General features: G+C 40.4%; 1 protein-coding gene across 2 annotated transcripts in view; it reads right to left on the bottom strand.

The window, feature by feature from the left end:
* ARHGEF26 (Rho guanine nucleotide exchange factor 26) overlaps positions 1 to 20,879 on the bottom strand; it is a 66,846-nt gene that overhangs the window by 12,028 nt on the left and 33,939 nt on the right. For both annotated transcript variants that reach the window (XM_053390321.1, XM_053390319.1), the window contains 5 exons: positions 16,888 to 17,040; positions 14,956 to 15,085; positions 11,822 to 11,896; positions 6,319 to 6,408; positions 4,561 to 4,715 (listed from right to left, as the gene is read on the bottom strand). In XM_053390321.1, coding sequence (XP_053246296.1) covers positions 4,561 to 4,715; positions 6,319 to 6,408; positions 11,822 to 11,896; positions 14,956 to 15,085; positions 16,888 to 17,040 — 603 coding nt within the window. The remainder of the gene's footprint in view (positions 1 to 4,560; positions 4,716 to 6,318; positions 6,409 to 11,821; positions 11,897 to 14,955; positions 15,086 to 16,887; positions 17,041 to 20,879) is intronic.

Raw genomic sequence — 20,879 nt, 5'->3', positions numbered from 1 at the left:
TTCTTTATGGAATACCATTGTTATAATTTATGTAATTTCTCCCATTTGCGATGATCTTCTATGATGAGACTCCATCAGCAAACCCGACACAGCCCACTAACTATGTGCATGAAAACATGTCTGCAGCTACAGATCTAGGCAGGCAGGGGAAGAGGTGGCTTCTCAAAAGCTCCTACCAAATATGTGATAGAAAAGCTGTGTCCAAGCTTGGTGGCAGACAAATTTAGCACTGCAAGTTGAAGAATTTTGTTTTTTCACTTGGGGGAGACTGAAGATCCCTGGAAAAGACCCTCAGACTACAATGGGGAACAGGATGTTCATCTCCAGAACCATGAACTCACACATACACAACAGGATGTGTAATGCCATGAAGTTGAACTGAAACAAATATGAAGAAATGCTTTTGATATAGCTTCTTTTTAACCAGCGCAGACAAGAGCTGAACTATAATAGTCTATTTTTACACCAATGCAGAACTTGCTACTTGGCGATGTCCAACATAAGTGTCCTTATTCATCTCTTACTGGAACTTGTGGATGAAAGAGATGAAGCAACTTCAAAATGGGCAGTAAAATGCAAGAAGACAACAAAAGAATGAAGTTCTTATTGGATTAATGGATGCACAGCCTTGCCGGCTTTATGTACTGAGTGGCAAATGTATTGGCTCAGTTACAGATACTGCAATGATTATTCCCATACAGAAATAATACCATCTGTTCACATGGTCTTCCACCTGTGACTTACGGTATATCTAGTCTTGCGTTTTGCCACAGAATATTCTAAATTGGCTCTAAGAAATCATCAACAATATAAATACACAAGAACACACAAACCTGAACCATGCAGTCTCAATACATCTTATAGACTAAGTAACTATCCCATAATCTTTCCCTCTACAGTTCAATGTGGCATACTGATCACCAAAGTCAGAGATATATTGTCCAAAAAAGGCAAAAATAGATAGTGTATGTGCAACTCTTCCATGTCCATTAGTTGTTAATTACAGTCAACTGTTCAATAACACATTGATTTTTATTCCTTTCTAACATACCCAAGACCTGTAATTTTCCCCAAGTCTTAAAGGTATGGTAGCTTCAAACACTTATTGTGAGGTTCACCCCATCCACCCTCCCTGTAATCGATCATACTGTAAATCAAACTGCATCACCTTCAATATAAAGATTCGCTGATTAGCCATAACAAGAAAAATGATCTGGATAAAACTGCATTCAAATGGTTATTTTTTTCTGAAGAAAGTAGATTTCGTTTGGAATGAGAGGGCCTAGTTTTCAGAGGGTGGAGTTAGACTGTGTATGCAATGTAAACAAATATATCTATATAATCAATGCCAACTCCCTACTCCCACCCCTCTCAATAACCACTATTATGGGAGTACCTCTGGAGAAGATGACTAGCAGATGTTGTATGAAAATGGATATGGAATGAGAATGAATTCAGTGAGGAGAAAAATATTCCACTTCACTGAAACAGAATACTTGCATTCTGATGTGCTCCTTATATTCCAGTTTTTATCCGAACACATGCCAAAGAATGCAAGAACAGCTTCTCAAATAAAACACCTTTCCCTTTTATTTATCGTTTCCTGTTTGTTGGGAAGTTCTTTCATCAATAAATGCAAGGATCTGAAATGCATTTTCGCTACAGAATATTATTTAAAAGTATTATTTTTTGTTGCTCTGTTAACTTGGCAAGTCAAACTGTTTAAGAAATCCAGACATCCTTTTAATTGGGAAAGGGCTTTTTAATTATGTCAAATCTCCTCCTGGTGAGTGTAGCAGAAGTTCAGTTTTAGCTGGTAACTGTGGACAGGTAACATTCCAAAGTATTATTTGACCTTTGGCTGGCTTCACATTTCAGAAGTCCAGCTGCATTCCATTGCCGGGATTATCTCAGGAACTGACAAGCCACTAGACAGAGAGAGAATTTTAGTGGTATCCCGAGGGGATTGCAGGCCATGAAGTAAGAATATTTAATAACCATAGCGTCAAAAAAATATATATCCCTTCCTTAAATGTGTGTGAACCAATTTGACAGGTATCTGTCTTGCTGTTAATGAGGACGCAGAGCAGCCTGAATGATTGTTTAAAAAAAAAAACTGCTGTAAAATAGACAAAATATAACTGAGTACATGAGGGGGTGGGGATTAAATAGCGAGCCAGGTCTAAAGAAGTATGTTCATACTTCATGGCAGGATTCTTCACCTACATTCCTCTGGAAAATATGATTCTGCATTTGCGTAGCTCTCTGCTCAACATAATTCCCTATGGAATTATGCCCCCACCCCGGTTATTAGTTTTATTAGCATCGTTTAAGGATGCTGCTTTTGTGTTCTGGTTCTTTTAAAATTGTTATTGAAGAACACTTATAGCTCACTTAATATTTACACACACACACAAAAGGGGGGTGTACAAAATTCAATATGCAAGAAAAATATAGAACCATTTTGCTAATATATTGGAGTTCTCTCTTTGTGCATATATATGTGAGTGAGTGACTGTGTGTGTGAGAGAAAAATGAATGAATGAATGAATGAATGAATGCTATATTATTTTTAGCCAAACTCTTTGCTCAGCCCCACCCCAACATATCTTGTTTGCACTATCCTTACTTATCCATTCATCTTAGCATTCATGTCCACGGAAACAGTAAATGGGAGCTACTGTAGCTGCCTCTCCAGGTCCCTCAAGGGAGAGAAAGGCAGCTGTGACAGCTGTTCAGTGTCCAACCTCTGGGTCAGGAAGAGTAGATATCACTACTGCAGCTGTTTTCTCCTCTTGATTAAAACCAAGTGAAGGCTGCATCCAGCAACCCTCTGCTCACGCAGCAGACTTCAATTTCCAGTTGGGCGACCCTCTGGAGCAGATTTAGGGGATTTGCAGGGAGAGTAGAGGAAAGGAAAGTGCCATTGTGTGAGCAGCTGGATACAATCGCCAAGCTTTGTACTTTCAGGACCAAAGAAAGTTTAGTGTGGCGAGTGAGAGATGATGCCACTCACTTTCCTGACATGAATCAACTGCTATTCACTCCAGGTAAGTAGCTAACTGCATCTAATCGCTACAGGTCTCTAACCCTGAAGCCCTAGGGTCCCTAGGGTCCCTGAGAGGACATCCCAGGGGCAAAAGGAAGCATCAGATTGCTCTCTGGTCTCTCAAGGCACAGAGAGAGGTCCAACCTCAAAGACGCTTTCTTCCAGCTGCTGTGAAAACCTCCATTGACCTATTGGCATTGTGGCACCAATGTCAGTAGAACCAAGAAGGGAGATAATTATGTCAGCCTTGGAACTGGCATGGTGAAGTTCCCTCCCAATGTTCTCAAAGGATGTGGCATCAAAATAGCTTCCAGCTCCCTCTCCTTTCCCCACTTTAGGATTGCAGCCTAAAAATATGAAATCACAATGGGTCTCAGAGCCAACCCGAATTTACGTAACTATAAAAAATGTGTGCTAAATTAATGACTTTAAAAGAAAACCCACCATCTTTCCTCTGTGGCCTTACTTAGGAATGGACATATACAGGTTTGCAGCATGAATGTGCATTTTACACCATTCCAAAGACACAGGTTAGATAACTAATACAAATAAAATACCCCATTGAAGTAAGACACAAAAACAACAATGCACCAACCTCCAACGCTAGCAACAATTGAAGCGGTACTTCTCAAACATTTTGAAATGGAAACTGCCTGTAAACCAATTCAGCCTTTCAAGACCCCATTTATTAACTAACTACACCTTTAGAGCCCCTATTGCATTAGTAGATGACACTGAGAAAGTTTATGTTGTATTTTTTTCATTCTGGATGAAACCTCTCCCTTAAAGGGGTCCTACAAAATAGGGTGGTGCTGCTGATCTGAAGAAAGAAAGAAAGAAAGAAAGAAAGAAAGAAAGAAAGAAAGAAAGAACAAGAAGAAATTCTTCATTTCACAACCCACCCAGGAACAAATCATGACCCACAGTTCAAGAAGCACAAGCGTAAAGAACCATCAGAGTATGTCTAATGCTGCATTTTATCTTCTTATAGATGCTTAGTACTAAACCTGAGTAAATCTCATTGCTCGAATGCCTTTCAGCTTGCTTGGCTCAATGTTAAGAGTTACATCTAATTCTTTTAATGATGTTATCTGGTATGCAAAGAATTTGCAATCTTCTTCTTTAAAATGTACACACAGTATTAACCCAGTGCTAAAAGTGGTCCTATCGACAAGACAATTCTGGCATGTACTAGCAATCTATGGCTGGATTAATTTTACATCCAATCACCATCACTGGCTGAAGCTTACACCTGTAAGTCCAGTTGAATGCACAGACCGATTAAGTAGATAAAATATTTTAAAGGAGAGCAGGAGGCTGAAAAAGATGTACAAAGGAACGTGCATGAGTTGCCACGTGTCTTTCAAGCATTACACATGTACTCTTCTCTTTACTCCCCTGAATGTCCCATACAATGTGCCCTAAATCCACATCTAAAAGAGGGAGAGCAGGCAGCTATTGTTATCTATTTGTCCAGTGTAACTGACTCACGTATCCAGTGCAGCTCTTACCTTTTCTTTTTTGTGATAATGAGGACATCATTGAAGAGGAAGAAGTACACTTGTTGCTTAGAAGTCCTTTTAGAGAAAAGCCCAGTGTCTTCCACATACGCTATCAATTCACCTCTTTTCACTAGCCATCGGGAAGAAGAAACCAATGGAAATGGCTACAAAGTAAGGAAATTGCAATTAAGTCCATAGTAAGATTTTGTGGTATGTTTTCCCCTTTCCCCCAGAGAGATGCGTGCACATTTATAATAATCTCTGAGCTCCTTCCAAACCTAGAGTTCTGAATACAAAAGGAAAGAAAGAATGCTCTAAAATAATTCCTGAAATAAGTAGTCACTTCAGCTTTTCAAATACCACAATTAGATCAAACTATTTATAAATCATGCAATCTGGTTTACATTAAGAACAAAAGGCACCATCATAATGCAAACCAGCCCTGAGGGCTTTGGAGCGCTTTGTGGCAGGTTGAAAATTGCAAAAAGAAATAAATATCTAATAACATTTTAAAAACAACAACCACCACTCCTAAGTGAGAGTTTTCATTTGTCCAAGATTAGCAAATGACTCAAAGTTTTCTTCTATATGTGCAAAGTATGTTTCTGATTTTGAACAGAAAATGTATATATCTTTAAAAAAAATCCAAAGAGTGTGGGCAGTATCCCAACTAAACAGTTATGCTATTGCAGGAACTTTTAGCTGTGCAAAACAGGTTTGCATTAACCATCATTTAAGTGTTGGAGCTGCATGGAGCAAACATGGTTCAAATAGGTTCCCTTTCTCTTTAGCCTCTCTGCTTGAAAGTTGACAAACAGGTCTTACCACTGTTAGCTCACTAAGCTACATCCTGGTTTCTCTGTATATTTAGAATTTTAACCAAGGTTAGGAAACAGTCTGGGTGGCACTACCCACTGAAATGGGTTACGAGTGATATCCAACTGAGTCAATTTCAGATGGTCTACTTTCAGTAGACGTAAGTCCAATTATTTTTGAATTATCTGAATATGACCGCTATTAGCTCCAAAATTCAAGCTAATTACAATTAAACAGATTTTGTCATTGTATCACTGTACAAGCGTTTAGCATTTTGTGTGTGTGTGTGTTTGTGTGTGTGTGTTTGTGTGTGTGTTGTCTTAAACACACAACATTAAAGTTCTTCAACTAGCAAAAACAAACATGCAGAAAGAGCAAACAATTATTTCCAGGACTCTTTATATTACACTGAATAGGAATTATAGTACAGTCGTACCTTGGAAGTCGAACGGAATCTGTTCTGGAAGTCGGTTTGACTTCCAAAATGTTTGGAAGCCAAAGTACGGCTTCTGATTGGCTGCAGGAAGCTCCTGCAGCCAACTGGAAGCCACAGACTTTGCATCAGACATTCAGGTTCCAAAGAATGTTCGCAAACCGCAACAGCCACTTCCGGGTTTGCAGTGTTTGGAATCCAAGGTACGACTGTCTATGATTATCTGAGGCAAATGTTCAGGTAAGGGAATGTATGTGTTAAAAAAAACAACCAACCATTTTCCTGCTCGGTTTGAGTAACTAGACTTCCATCAGGAGATAAGTCCCTTGTTCTGCATGCTTCAAGCACCACTGCCGATTTCAGGATATCAACTTATTTGCCACCTCCTAGAACATCATATAAACAACCTCTAATTCCCCAGATAATAAACTGAGTTTACTTTAGCTGTGACAGCCCATCATTAAAACTAAGCAAAGGTTAAAGTTTGCACAACAGAAGTATGAAGGCAAATATCACACCTTGATTCTGAATTCCAGCTGGGAGTTGATAGTGTACATCATTTCTGTCCTTTCCATTGTTCGAGCACCTTCATTGCAGAGGCGAACCAACTGGGAAAGAAGACATTTTATTCAACTGATGTTATTTATATCTATTAAGCTTTCTTGCTTCTCCTTACAGTGCACTATTTTTCAGAGATTCAGAACAGCGGAAAGCGAAAGGGCGGTCAAAGAGATTTGAAAAGCACTTACTTTACAGATAACTTATCACAAATTAGCCTTTCCTGCAAACAATTTATATTTTATTAAAAAGAACTGCTGTTCACATCAATTTTGAAAACACTGGGCTATAGCCACCCCTACCATTGCACAATTCCCTTTGCCTCTTCAGTCACAAACCACAACTCCTTTATGTTTCCTATGCAAAACTTAGAACCCTGATTATGTGTCACCTTGGTAAACGTGTTTTTGAAACACGAATATGGGGTAGTAATTTGTAGGGAACAATCTTTGACCAGGACTGGGTGGTTCTTCTCTAGAAATATGCTTCTTGGGCTGTTTGCAGCCTTCAAATAGGCTTGCTTCCCGTCTCAAAGCACAGCTATGAAAAAGACAGTCTACTCTAGGGACATTTGCCAAGAGTCATTCTTTGTTCCATGATGTTAATTTATTCTTTTATCTACTGCTCAGACACTCTTGCAATAGGAAACATGGACCAAGCCACAGTGAAATGCCACTGTTACTTTAATATATGTGAATAACAAAGGGTACATTCTAGTCAATTTTAAGCACCTGGAAGCCCTGCTGACTTAACTTTAGCAGGGTAAGACCTCGAGTAAGGAAACATTGTGGGTTAAAGCACTTGTGCTGTTGCATTACATATAAGCCACATTAGCAAATCACAGCCACTTTTGTGTGTTTTTCAGAAGTTAGTAAGGTTTTAAAAAAGGTAACAAAGCCAAGTAGTCTGGTTCATACGTAACGCTAAATTTTAATATGCTAAACTATGAGAATGAGCCTCAGGTTCACACATTTCCCCCTCCCTTCTCATCTGCAAGCATGAAAAGGAGACTGGAAGCATTGGTCCTTGTTTGGTCCAGTGTTTCTAGCTGTTTGTAGACTATACCTTCTGTCATCCCTAGCTAGCAGGGTGATGGGATTTGTAGTCCAAAAACACACACACAAAAACACAGCTGGAGACCCAAGTTTGGGAAACACCCGTTTAACTGAACCAGATTTTTTCATTGCATCTGAAGAGGAATCATTGTTTTTTAAAAACACACACTGTATTACCCACACTGCATCTGCAATCATGTATTATGACAGGTGTAGGGTGGTTGGGCGCACCAAAATGACCTCATGAGCCAAATGGGAAGGCCAAGAAGGCCAGGTTTGGCCCACAGGCTACTGCTGATTTAAACTTACTGGCCTGTCCTTGTCAGATGAAGCAACAGCCAGCCATTAGTTTAATAATGGAAGTGGATACTTTCCCCTCTGCTCTCCTCTTCCAGTGCAGCCATGAAGTGACTGGAAGCACATGAACCCAAGGCTTGCCCATGATTATCTTCATATCATTATTGTTTAGAACAGGCATCCCCAAAACTTGGCCCTCCAGATGTTTTGGGACTACAATTCCCATCATCCCTGACCACTGGTCCTGTTAGCTAGGGAGTTGTAGTCCCAAAACATCTGGAGGGCCGAGTTTTGGGGATGCCTGGTTTAGAATTACATATGAACCAAGCCAGTGATACCTTTTAAAAATAAAGGTGCCTAATCAAGATTGGAATTAATATTGGACATTTAACTAACACTTGCAATACCACTGGTGTCTCCTGAAGACCTTTTTATGCCAACAGGCCTATGCTGTTGTTTAAATTTCTTATTAGAGTGACATTTTGATGATTAATTTATATTGTTTTTGTGGTGCTTTATTGTGTGTATTCCAAGGGACGCGGGTGGCGCTGTGGGTTAAACCACAGAGCCTAGGACTTGCTGATCAGAAGGTCGGCAGTTCGAATCCCCGCGATGGGGTGAGCTCCTGTTGCTTGGTCCCTGCTCCTGCCAACCTAGCAGTTCGAAAGCACGTCAAAGTGGAAGTAGGTAAATAGGTACCACTCCAGCGGGAAGGTAAACGGCGTTTCCGTGTGCTGCTCTGGTTTGCCAGAAGCGGCTTAGTCATGCTGGCCACATGACCCGGAAGCTGTCTGCGGACAAACGCCGGCTCCCTCGGCCTATAGAGCGAGATGAGCGCGCAACCCCCGAGTCGGTCACAACTGGACCTAATGGTCAGGGGCCCCTTTACCCTTTACCTTTATTGTGTGTATTTTCACACCTCTTTGATATTTTACACAAGTTGGCAGTATGCAAATACTTTTATAAATCATGGTGAGGAACAGAAAACGTTGTGGTTTTTTTTAGGGGGGTGGGAATGGGAAGTTTGTAAGATTTTCTCTATCGTTCTTTCCCCCCCTAAAGCAATGATCAAAACTCCTGAACCACAATAGTGTATGCCATCGACTCACAGCGTTTCCCAGATATAGTTCTACAAAAAGCATCATTAAGAAAGATATTGATGGTGAGCACTATTGCCTTTGCCAATACTCGCTACAACAGCAATAAAGCAAGTGATTTCTATATACGTCCCTATTATGGCTTTACAGACCTACCCTACCCCATTTTCAGGGGAGAAGGAATCCACCTGGAGCTTCTGCGATAGAAAGCAGTTACGTTAGCAATTTCTATTTCTAGCGATTTTGTGTGTAGGAGGCATATTAAGCTATTTTCTCCCTAGTAGCCAATGAATTCAGTGCAAGTAATGAGTAATTTGGAGAAGATGAAGATAAAGACTTTTTAAAAAGGCCCTAAGGGTATATTCTGCCTGAGAACTATTTGGCAAACTGTTAGCAAGCCATCAGAAGCATTTTTTATGAGCCAAAGATAAAAGTCAGGCTTATCAGTGATAATTTAGTGACAACCTCACAGGGTGAAGCAGCACTAGGCAAGGAAAATGGAATTTCTTCTCCTCTTTCCTGGTCTGAATTTTATGCACATCACTCTGCTGTCCTCACAGTTAACTCTCACAATATTGCCTGAATAATATTACCTTGCAACATCAGCATGCAAACTTGTCCCTCAATAACTGTATTTGATTTAACCAATTTCCATATTTCTCCCCCCACCCCCATAACATTACTTTTTGCTTTTTGCTTTCTAAATCCCACTGTTTTAAAAAGTGGAAATTTGCCTGCATATTAACAACTTAAGTGTAGTCCAGAATGCACATAGCCTTAGGCAAAGTCCAACTTTAAAAAGTTGGAATGCATATATCCAAAACATAAAAACCCAGCCCTTCTGATGTGTCTATATTCTGATGTACCTATTTTCTTCTTTTCTTTCTTAATGCTTTACTGATTTTGTTGTTGTAATAAACAATTAACTATCCCAAAGTCTTCACCTACTGTTCTTACTTCTTGATCCACAAGCAAAATGGGAAGAGAGAAAACAGGGCAGGGTGGGGGAAGCTGTGGGGAATTTGCTCAGGCTATATATGATTGAGGAAAAATAAAGTAGAGGAAATACAGTGGTGCCTTGCAAGACGAAAAGAATCCGTTCCGCGATTCTCTTTGTCTTGCGGTTTTTTCGTCTTGCGAAGCAAGCCCATTAGCGGCTTAGCGGCTTAGCGCTATTAGCGGCTTAGCGGGCTTAGCGGATCAGCTGATTAGCAGCTCAGCGGATCAGCTGTTAAGCGGCTTAGCGGATCAGCTGTTAAGCGGCTTAGCGGATCAGCTGTTAAGCGGCTTAGCGGCTTGGGAAAAAGGGGGGGAAAGGAAAAAAACCCTGCAGGAACTCGCAAGACATTTTCGTCTTGCGAAGCAAGCCCATAGGAAATTCATTTTGCGAAGCACCTCCAAAACGGAAAACCCTTTCGTCTAGTGGGTTTTCCGTCTTGCGAGGTATTCGTCTTGCGGGGCACCACTGTAAGGGGATGAAAGGTGAAGAACTAGACTGGGGAATGCATGACAACACTGGAGATAATTGCAAGGCAATAGCGAGATATGTAAAAGTGAGGCTGCATGTGAAGGAAGCTCCTCTTTACTAATGCAGCTGTTGGAATCCACCATATTTTGGGTGCCCATAAGAAGGTAATATAGCTAAGGCTCTATAAATTCACTCATATACTTCCTAGTAGTGAGTACCCTGGTATATTCAGCAAAACACAGCTTGCAGGAGAGAAACCACACCTCCTTTCAGCGGTGTAGCAACCCACACCGGCACCTGGGGTGGATCCAAGCTGTTGAGCTTAAAACAGTCACAAAATGGTGGCAGATTAAGGCAGTTTGGCAAAAATCAGCTGGCAATTACTGACATCATATTCTGTTGATATTAAACCCATCATTGGAAATTGATAAATTCTTCACCAGCCTTCTCCTTGTGGCAAGCTTTCATTCCACTAAGTACAGACATTTGCTCCGGAGGTACTGTGGCTCAGCCTCCCCAGTGTAGGCAAAATTTGCTGATCCAGGGGCTCTAACAATGGGAAGCGTTTTTCCTTTACCCCTTACCACTGTCACAGGCCTCTAAAAATTTCTACCCTTCTTCTGTAACTCCTTCTCCCTTTCTTTTATACTCAACTTGTGCCCTATTCCCTCCCTCAAATCAGTGAACATTTCTCTCCCTCTCATTTCTTTCCTACCCACTAAAAAAGCCTCTCACTCTTTTCCTCTTCCTTTTCGTTCTGAGTTTATTTAAAATCATACTAATTACAATTAGTAACATTAGCCTTTAATTTCAGTTTCTAATTTTACTTCAACACCTCTTCTGGCTCTTTTCATTCAGAGGAAGGAGAATTTCCTTCCTGCCTCCTCCCGGCTGAACTTTTCTCTCTGCTACATTTATTCAGCAAGGAGTTTCTGGTGCTGGCACTGGTCCAAACGAAAGGCTGTGACACAGCCAGGAGACTAGTAAAGGCAAATGACAAGACACACGACATGCAGTGGCACTGAGGTCTGCATGAAAGTGGCTCAAGATCCACCGATGGTGGAAATTAGCCAGGTACCAAAATATGTGGAAGGGTAGCTTTTGCTGAATGTGTTTTAGATACGAGCCTTGAGGGTTGTTCTTTTTCCAGAACAACTGGGACAGACAAGAGTCTCAATTATCCCGGGTTAAGCACAGTTCAGAACATCAAAGATTCAGGCCACTGACATTACAATAATGGCATACTGATTTAGTTAAGCATTTCAGCCATAAATTAACCTATGTTAAAAATTATTTACACCAAGAGCCATGTTGTTCTCCATTTCCAGCTTTGTAATGGACTTTAAAAACAACAACCCATGAATAGAATTGTCTCATGTAATTCTGATGGAAATGTAGCTGCATGGAATGTACGTAGGTGTTGTGGTCCACAGAGCTCAGCAAATCTTACTTCAAGTAAGTGTGCATGATTGGGCTTCAGCCGAAACATCAAAAAGTTATACGGAAAGTTTGGACGATGGATACAGAACAGAGGATCTAAACCTACCTTGCTTACTTCTTTTAAAGCTCGTTTGCAAGCTTCGTATTTTGGTGACTCTTTGGGCGTTTTCTGGCAAATAGTCTGAAACAAGGAGTAAGCCTATTTAGAGGGGTGTAAATTAAGGTTCACAATGATATGGCATTTCATATTGCATTTGCACAAAGCTGAAAAGTTCAATATTGCAGGGCATGTCTGGGGAATTTCTCGCCCTCCAGATGATGCTGAAGTGCAACTCCCATCACTCCTAGCCATTGGCCATGCCTTCTACTGCTGATGGGAGTTGAAATGCAGCAACACAATGAGGGCCAAAGATCTCCCAAGATCTGTTATCAAGAATCAAAATGTACCACCACCCAGAGAACCAATGGGAACAAGGTGAGGTATGTTGTTATTTCTTTACCATTAATTTGAAACTCAGTCTCAATACTTGGTAAGAGGGAAGGATTACCTTCTGATTGACTAAGGGAAGTGGTTGGACCCCTGGGTGACAAGGGAGTCAAAGGTGGTACTAAAGGAGAATTGCAGAAAAGCTGAGTGAACTCTTCACATCTGTCTTCACAATGAAATATACAGCGCATATCCCAGTGCCTGAACTAACTTCTGCAGGAAGGGAGTCTGAGGCACCCAGTGGTGACAACAGATTAAGCTCTAGGCCTAACGGAGAAAAGAAAAGCTGGCAAATCACTGAGTCCAGATGGTACCCATCCAGAAATCCTCAGATATTTCCAATGCCTCTGAATACTACCTGTTGGGAATTGCAGGTGGGGCAGCGTGCTCTTGTGCTCATATCCTGCTTTCAGACTTCTCACAAGTATATGGTTGGCCGCTGTGAGAACAGGATGCTTAACTAGATGTGCCATTGGCCTGATTCAGCAAACTCTTATGTTCTTACCTCTAACCAGGAAGAAGTCCCCCAAACCCCACTTTCAATTATACTTAACACACTTCCTTTCTACTTCCAAGATGGAAATGCCTCCTTCCCATCCCAATGCCAACTCTAACAAGAAACTGATTCCAAGTATTTCATTAGCGAAGCACCAATATATTTGCAATTCAGAACTTCTGAGATAGCAAATGTAATTCAAAAATTTCTCTTTCTGAGGAACACCATAAAAGCAAAAGGAGTCTGATCGTTACATCAACATTTTGTAGACTTGCTTTCATTAGCAAGCTATGAAAACAAAGCAGAACCAAAGCAAACATCCTGCACTGATATGTTTCTAATGACGAGGGGGACGTAGTATGTTTTTTTGTGAGAGAAGCCAAAACGCTATATTAAACAGTTCCCTTGCAGTATGTTGCTTTTACAGGCGGAATGCAGTTCGGAGAATAATGATTCCTGAATTTCTGGCACACAGACCTGAGCAAAATTAATTACAATGAAAAGGTCTTCATGAAAAACAGACCTAGTGCTGATTGGTATAGAGAGTTATGGAGGTAGGAGATCCACCTCCTGCTGAGCCACTCAGACCTTTGCAGTTTAGATTTTGCCTCTGTCGTTAAGCAGGGACAGTAGTAAAGTTTTTGTAGTAAAGAGGGTATCAACTTTGTGAAACACTTGATCCTTTAAAAAGTTTAATGTATTGCCATCACAATTATGCCAAAGCTGAAATTATTGCATAGGCTGCTAAATAGTTTCTGAGCTAAGTTCAAGGTGCTGGTACAGGTGTGCAAATCCATATACAGCTCTGATGTCAGAATCAGGCCTTCAGTGTAGCAGCACCTACCTGAACTCCCTCCTACCATATCAGACAAGTGTCTTATTCTGGTACCTGTTGGAGATGTTCCTCTTCTTCTAAACAAATACAAATTTCAGCTCTTTCTGTTTGCTATATGCAATGAAATTTAAATACTCTGAAGTGTCTGGATGAGGATTTCTTTTGGGAAACACCTCTCAACAAAACAATTTTTTCACATCAATTGTTAAGGCTGAAACCCTGATGCGCAGCAATTTATTTAAAATGGGGAATGTTAGCAATTAAGATGACTAAGAACTATATTTTAGATTTCTTAAATTTGACTGCCTTTTACATAAGTTCTCAACAGAGTGCTTTCACAGAAGTAAATTAGTGCTTTCTCCTAATTACATCCTAGTTGATGGAGCATTACTTTAGACATATGACAACTGGTTTAAAATTGACTATTTTTTACTTGAAACTGCTATGAAAACTTATTTCATATAATTTCCCCTCTTAAACTGAGAATTGTTTTGCAACGTTCAGCTATAAAAGCCATTGCTTCAGTATTTTACAAGTAAATACAGTGGTACCTCTGGTTACGAACTTAATTCGTTCTGGAGGTCTGTTCTTAACCTGAAACTGTTCTTAACCTGAGGTACCACTTTAGCTAATGGGGCCTCCTGCTGCTGCTTCCACCGCACCGCCGCCACACGATTTCTGTTCTCATCCTGAGGTAAAGTTCTTAACCCGAGGTACTACTTCCAGGTTAGTGGAGTCTGTAACCTGAGGTGTTTGTAACCTGAGGTGTTTGTAACCCGAGGTACCACTGTAATGACATTCTAATAATAATAATAATAATAATAGTTCCATAAAAAGAATTTTGCTGGATGAGGCCAAAGGCCTATCTAGGCCGCCATCTTGTTTCCCACAGTGGACAACCAGATGCCTATTGGAAGCCCTCAAGCAGGCAATAATCCTGTCCCACAGTTGTTCCTAACTGGTATTGAGAAGCATGGTGCATCTGAGCATGGAGTTATGACCATCATGACAAGTAACTATTGATAGTCATCCTTCATCAAAGAAACATCAAATACAGGGACAGAAGTAAGGCCCATTACTGGCAAGAGTGCAGGGAAAACAATGACTGCAATCCAACGCACAGTTAATATACCAAAATCCCAGAGAGGTTGATGGGACCTAGGCTGCCCAGCAGAAAGTCTCCCTCAGACCAGCGATCACATGCCTGAGCAGACATGAGGTGTTAACAATGTCCAAATCAGGGTACCCGGTGCAATGGACACTCATGCCAAAAATGAACAGGAAAACCTAGACTTTTTCTTAACAACAAGGCAATCAAGTGTAACAAAAAGCTGAGCTAAAATGGTGGTGGCAGCAGCCAAAGCATGGTTTCTAAAACCAACTTTAAATACAGATATACAGTTTGAAATATGCCGCTCTTACATCCATCAGCAGCGGAAGTCGCGTGACCCTCTGCATTGGGAGAATGAGGAAAGAAATCATAGGTAAGTTTCTGCATTCTTCTTGGGACTCAATCCGCGACAATACTTCCTTGAATGCTGGATTTGTAGCCCTAACCAAAAACAACAATAATTTTAAAGAGAGAATTAATTTAGAAGTTACTTATGAATCCTATGAATTTTTTGTTCGGTTGTTTGTCAGGTACTTTCCCAGAAACTGTGCTAATGCTTTTCTGTTATTCCCCAACCTCATGTGGACAATGCTGAGCTAGGTGGACCAATAGTCTGACTCAGTATAAGAAAGCTTCCTATGTTTCTACACATGGAAATACATCATGAAACAGTAAGCACTGCTTCTCCTGTGTCACTGATAGGAACTAAGGAACACAGAAAGATCCCTTACACTGAGTCCATCAAGCTCTATACTGTCTACAATGACTGGCAGATGCTTTGGTATTTCAGACAGAGGTCTCTTCCCAGCCCGATCTTTAGATGTTGGAAACGGTACCTGGGACCTCCTGCCTGCAAAGCACATTGCTCTGCCAATGAGCTCTGGTCCTTCATTCACCAAATTCCTCAACTACTTTCCTCTCTTGTTTGTTACAGGACAAATTCACAAGAGGCTGCGGGGAAAGGTGAGCAAGAGGATGGACTGGTGAAGAAATGTGGTTTGAGGATCAGCAGCTGGAAACTCCTTCAATGCCTTGTACCATTTTGCATCTATTGAAACCATTTACAGGCAAGGAACATGCAATTCTATGGCCACATTTCTGCTCAATAAGCTGACACATGAATGAGTTTTTAGCCTACGTTCTTCCCTTTGCCTAAACCAGTAAACAAACCAGGAACTCCTTCCTTCCATTAGCTATGGTGTCCCATTCCACCCAAACTGGAAAAGTGTTGTTAGCAGCTTCAGAACAAGGCAGGGATATTCAACCGTGGTTTCAAGCTGGCTAAATATCCCAACTTTTGTTCTGAAGCTATTAACTAGAAACTTCTTCCAGTTTAGTAAAATATAGTTCACTGAAGAACTTTGGAGTTTGCTTGCCATTTTCGGACAAAGGGCTTGTTCGTGCTTTGGCATATTAAGTCAAAATATTATCATCTGAACTCTCCTGTGTGTGTGTAATCAATCTCTCAAATCTCCAGTAATAACATTAAATGCAGGATTTGAGCAAAATCAAGATCTCTGCAGCTAGTGCAACCCACCTCCCGCCGTGAGTTCTGCTGAATGAAGCAGAACATATTAAGGAACTATGAATTATGAATAATTAATTGCCTAATTCAGACCTTGTCCTTTTAAGTTGCAAACATTTGAATTAAAAGGGCTATTTCATTTATCAGGGAAAGGGAACTTCAGGCCCAGGTGGAAACGTGGTCCTCCAGAACTCTCTACAGTGGTATCTTGGTTCTTGAACTTAATCCGTTCCGGGAGTCCGTTCGACTCCTGAAACTGCTCAAAAACCAAGGAGCAGCTTCCGATTGGCTGAAGGAGCTTCCTGCACTCAAGCGGAAGCCACTTTGGACGTTCAGCTTCTGAAAAACGTTCGCAAACCAGAACACTTACTTCTGGGTTTGTGGCATTTGAGAGCCGATTTGTTCAGCAACTAAGCCATTTGGGAACCAAGGTTTGACTGTATATGGTCCCTGGGACTCTCCCGAGGCTATACTCTTTACTTGCCCTACCGTTCAGCCTCCTTGAGTGTTTTTGCCTATCTGGAATATGCTGCTGAACTCTTATAATGCTTCTTCGCTAGTCTTGGAATTACCCAATAGTAGAAACGTAAAATTTACATTTGTTGCTATGCCTTTGGCTCTACTTACCACACCTATGTGGCCCCACAAGGAAATGGGCTCATCAGGATGAAAAAAAGATTGTATACCCATGATATAAATAGCAACTTCAATTACTTACAGTAGTTTCTGGAGTGTTCGCTGCTGGTAGACTTCATTTGTGCAATATTTCACATAAGGGTCAAAGGTTGATGCAGTATGCTTTTCCACAATATCACTGATATCATCTATGAAGATATTATTCTGATGCCTTGCTTCAAGCTCTCTAAAGAACCTAAAATGGAACAGAGCAAATTTACAAAACATAATTTATCAGTATATTATCTGAAAGGCTAAGAGGTCTTTAAGTGACTTCATAACCAAATAATTATATACTGCAGTACAGAGATAACTAGAACAGCCTACAGAATCTCATGCCAGAGCCATGACCTGTCTCTTTCTCTGAAAATCATACATATGCTTTTATTGCCAGTAGAAATTGGTGCTCATGTTTGTGTGTGTGTGTGTGTGTGTGTGTGTGTGTGTGTAAGAGAGAGAGAGAGAGAGAGAGAGAGAGAGAGAGAATGGAAGATAAATGAATAACCTACCACAATACAGATGACAAACCAACATATTTCACTGACTACATTACAAGGAACTGAACCAAAAGGAATGTAGGACTATGAATTCGTTTTGAATAAAGGAAAGCTTAAACTGAATGGAGCCCATTCCTTGCTTATTTGTACCATTTGGGATGGGCATGGGAGATTAGCTGCCTTGAGTGGCAACAGGAACAAGTAGCTACTCCTGGCAGCTGCCACCCACCCCCTCCCCATGCTCCAGATGCTGTATTGTTTTCCTGCACTGTCCTCCCCCACCAAAAAAAGGTAGTTACCATTTCCCCCAAAAATGTACAAAAATGACACAATGTATAGCAAAGATAGCTTATGTAGTGAAGTTGAATTTGAATTACAAAACTAATGAAATTGTAATGAATTTATATCACAGTTGTAATGAATATGAATGGCATACTGAAACAGATTGGATTTTTTTTTTGCACGCCTCTAGTTCAAGAAATATACCCATTGTACTTCTTCTATGTAAAAATGAAAATATAGAAGGTGTAAAGTATTCATGAATCGTATAAACTGAACTGCTAATGCATTCAAGATTTTTATGATAAACAGATCCAAATGGAGATGAAATCATGTTTTCTATAAAATGTTGCATACTTTCTATGCTATTTTATTCACAGTGAAAATATAAGGTCCTCAAATAATATAAACACCATGCAGAAATTTGAATGTAAGTGTTCCACTCAAATGTAACTTCACAACACTTATCTAGAGAACATGATGTGTCTACTTCCTATGTTTCCGCTACTGTAAAAAAGAACCATGAAATTTGTTCTCTGTAGCCAAGTGGACTTTTTATACATTTATTCCTATTATTTCCTTGAAGACTGCTGCTACTGCAAGCCAAGGTTTGGTTTGTGGCCTCACTGGATTCTAATCTTTGAAATATCTGGTTATGTGTTATTTCTTATATTACTTATTGCATGTTGCTATTTGTAGGATTTTTAAGTAACTGAATTTATATCAATATATAATTCCTGGGCAGTTATTTATATGTTACTTAAATAGTGGGAGAGCAAGCCACAACTTATGGTGCACCAAGCCAAATATTAAGTACAAGGAGCTGAACAGTGACCTGTTTTTGCTGCCCATGACTGCAATAATGATGATGATGATGATGATGTATAGCCAAGCACCAAATTCACAAGTTGTGTTTAGTGAATTACTGCTGTTTTTGGAAGGAAGAGCCACAGCTCAATGGTAGAACATCTGATTTACATGCAGAAGGTCCCAGGTTCAAAACCTAGCAATTCCTGGTAGAACTGGAAGAAACTCCAATCTGAAACCCTGGAGAGCCACTGCCAATCAATTTAGACAACACTGAACTAGATAGTCCCATGTTATTATTCGGTATAAGGCAGCTTCCTGTATTTAGGAGAACCTTTAAAAGAAACCCAGGTGACTTAATAATTTCCCAATGGTAGTAGGATGGCCTTACCAGAGCATACAGAGCAGCTTCAGTAGCAAAGGATCAAAGCTGCCATATGAATGAGAGCAGTTGTTTATGCAGAATTTTTCGTTTCCCAGCTTTTGCCCACAGACTTGCACCCTAACCACACAGACTCCACTTGCCACCCCAGACAGCAGGCTATTCCAGTACCACAGATCTATGAGTGGGAGACCTGTTTGTGTATGTAGATTGCATTTGGTAGATCTAAGCCAGCCATGACCAAACTTGACCCTCCAGCTGTTTTGGGACTACAATTCCCATCATCCCTGACCACTGCTCCTGTTAGCTAGGGATGATGGCAGTTGTAGTCCCAAAACAGGTGGAGGGCCAAATTTGACCATGCCTGACTTAAGCAAACAACCAAAAGTTTTAAACTATCACTTTGGCATAAGCTCTATTGGCAAAAATTTGCTTACACTGGAGAAGAATTTGGTTTCATTATTTGACATTTTATGGTCTGAAGACATGTTTGACATTAAAACAATTGTGAATTTAAAGCACAACTATCCTGGCTATAAAATTTATGTAATGTCTTCAGAGAGCAGCAGTTTGTAGGAAGTTGAGATTAAGTCAGGAAAGCACAGGATAAATAATCTTTTCTCTTAAAATAATTTGGTGTATCTAAACATTGGTTAATAGTTCAACAATGTACATAAACCTTTTATCTTTAAAGCTGAAATAAAGCTTCATATATTTCCTCACAGGAAAGATCAGCAATTTGGTTGGGGATAAGATATCGTAATAATGCTTATGGGTCCATTTAAAATTGGGTCTAAAGCCCTTTTAACAATGCAAAGGGATTCCTTTAAGTGCTTTCCTCTTATCACTAAGAAGGTTATGAGATTAATTTAAGTTTAAACTAAACAAGTTCATGACAGCATATTCTTTTCCCATCTATCTCCTCATTAAAATAAGTATCTGCTCTGCAATAATCTAATCTAACTCATTCTGCTTATTCTCATGATGCTCCATTGACCCAACTAAAATGTATAGACGGCTCTTTTGCTCTCACTAGTCAAAGAAAAGTTGAGTTTTAATCAATCTTTCTTGCCCAATGAGAAAGTGAGGTCTCTCTGAAAACGTTTTCTCCTTTAATTAGCCAGCTCTTGCTGAAGGGCTTTACTATGGAGTCAATATGTTGCTCTGCAAGTTCTTTTCAATTAACACCAATGCAGAGGCCTCAGTGTTTCATTGGGTCCAATGCAACTTAAAGCAGAAACGCTGAAGCACATGGTTCTGATCCAGCATTTCCTTGCATAAATAAGATCTTAGATGCATGCACAAAAGTCCACATTCACAAACTTATCTCTGCAGTATCAAAAACGGTTTGGAGCAACTTCTCCCACTGCAGTGAAGAGGGCTGTGTCAGCCACTGGACCATGGTATGCTGTTTCTGAACAAGAGATGGCTTTCAACAACTAATATCATAGTCATTCTACAGCATATGCACTGGGTGAGCCAGCAAAGCTGTTATGGGTCTTGTATCTAGCCCTCCCTCTGAAACACTGGAGTCTGCAGGTGCTAATGTATCCCATTTTGTTTAACCCACCTGGGAAACTCCTGCAGCACTCTCATTGCATATTGTTCACGTCTCCAGTGTCAACTTCCAAATAATGATGCAGAAAAGGAGGAAGAAAATGTGCATCTTTATAATCACCTGGGTAAAGTTGATCTGTCATTTTTGGCATCTGATACGATAAGCCTTCCAGACATCAGCCCCAGGCAGCAATCATATCAGTCAAATGATTGCTGACCATTGGTCATGCAAGCTGGGGCTGATGGGAACTGGTGTCCAGAAAGATCTGAACGGTTACAGTATCAGAGTTACATCTGTAGGTCCATAGGTTTCCACTCCCATGATACTGTGTGGCTCCATCTTTAAAAGGTACTTTAAAAGGTACTGTAGAAGCTGCTTATGGGAGTTCAGTTCCTAACAGGAAGTTTAGGGCCAACAAAAATAAAAACAAGTGTCTTCAAAGGGGTACATTCATGTGTATAATGCTCTGCAAGAACCAGGTGTCTACTATTTATGGTTGCCTGTCACCAGTC

This window comes from Podarcis raffonei, chromosome 5 (assembly GCF_027172205.1).
Source record: "Podarcis raffonei isolate rPodRaf1 chromosome 5, rPodRaf1.pri, whole genome shotgun sequence".
Classification (NCBI taxonomy): domain Eukaryota; kingdom Metazoa; phylum Chordata; class Lepidosauria; order Squamata; family Lacertidae; genus Podarcis; species Podarcis raffonei.
The sequence above is the reverse complement of the archived record's forward strand: the minus strand, read 5'-3'. Positions and strand labels throughout refer to the sequence as shown.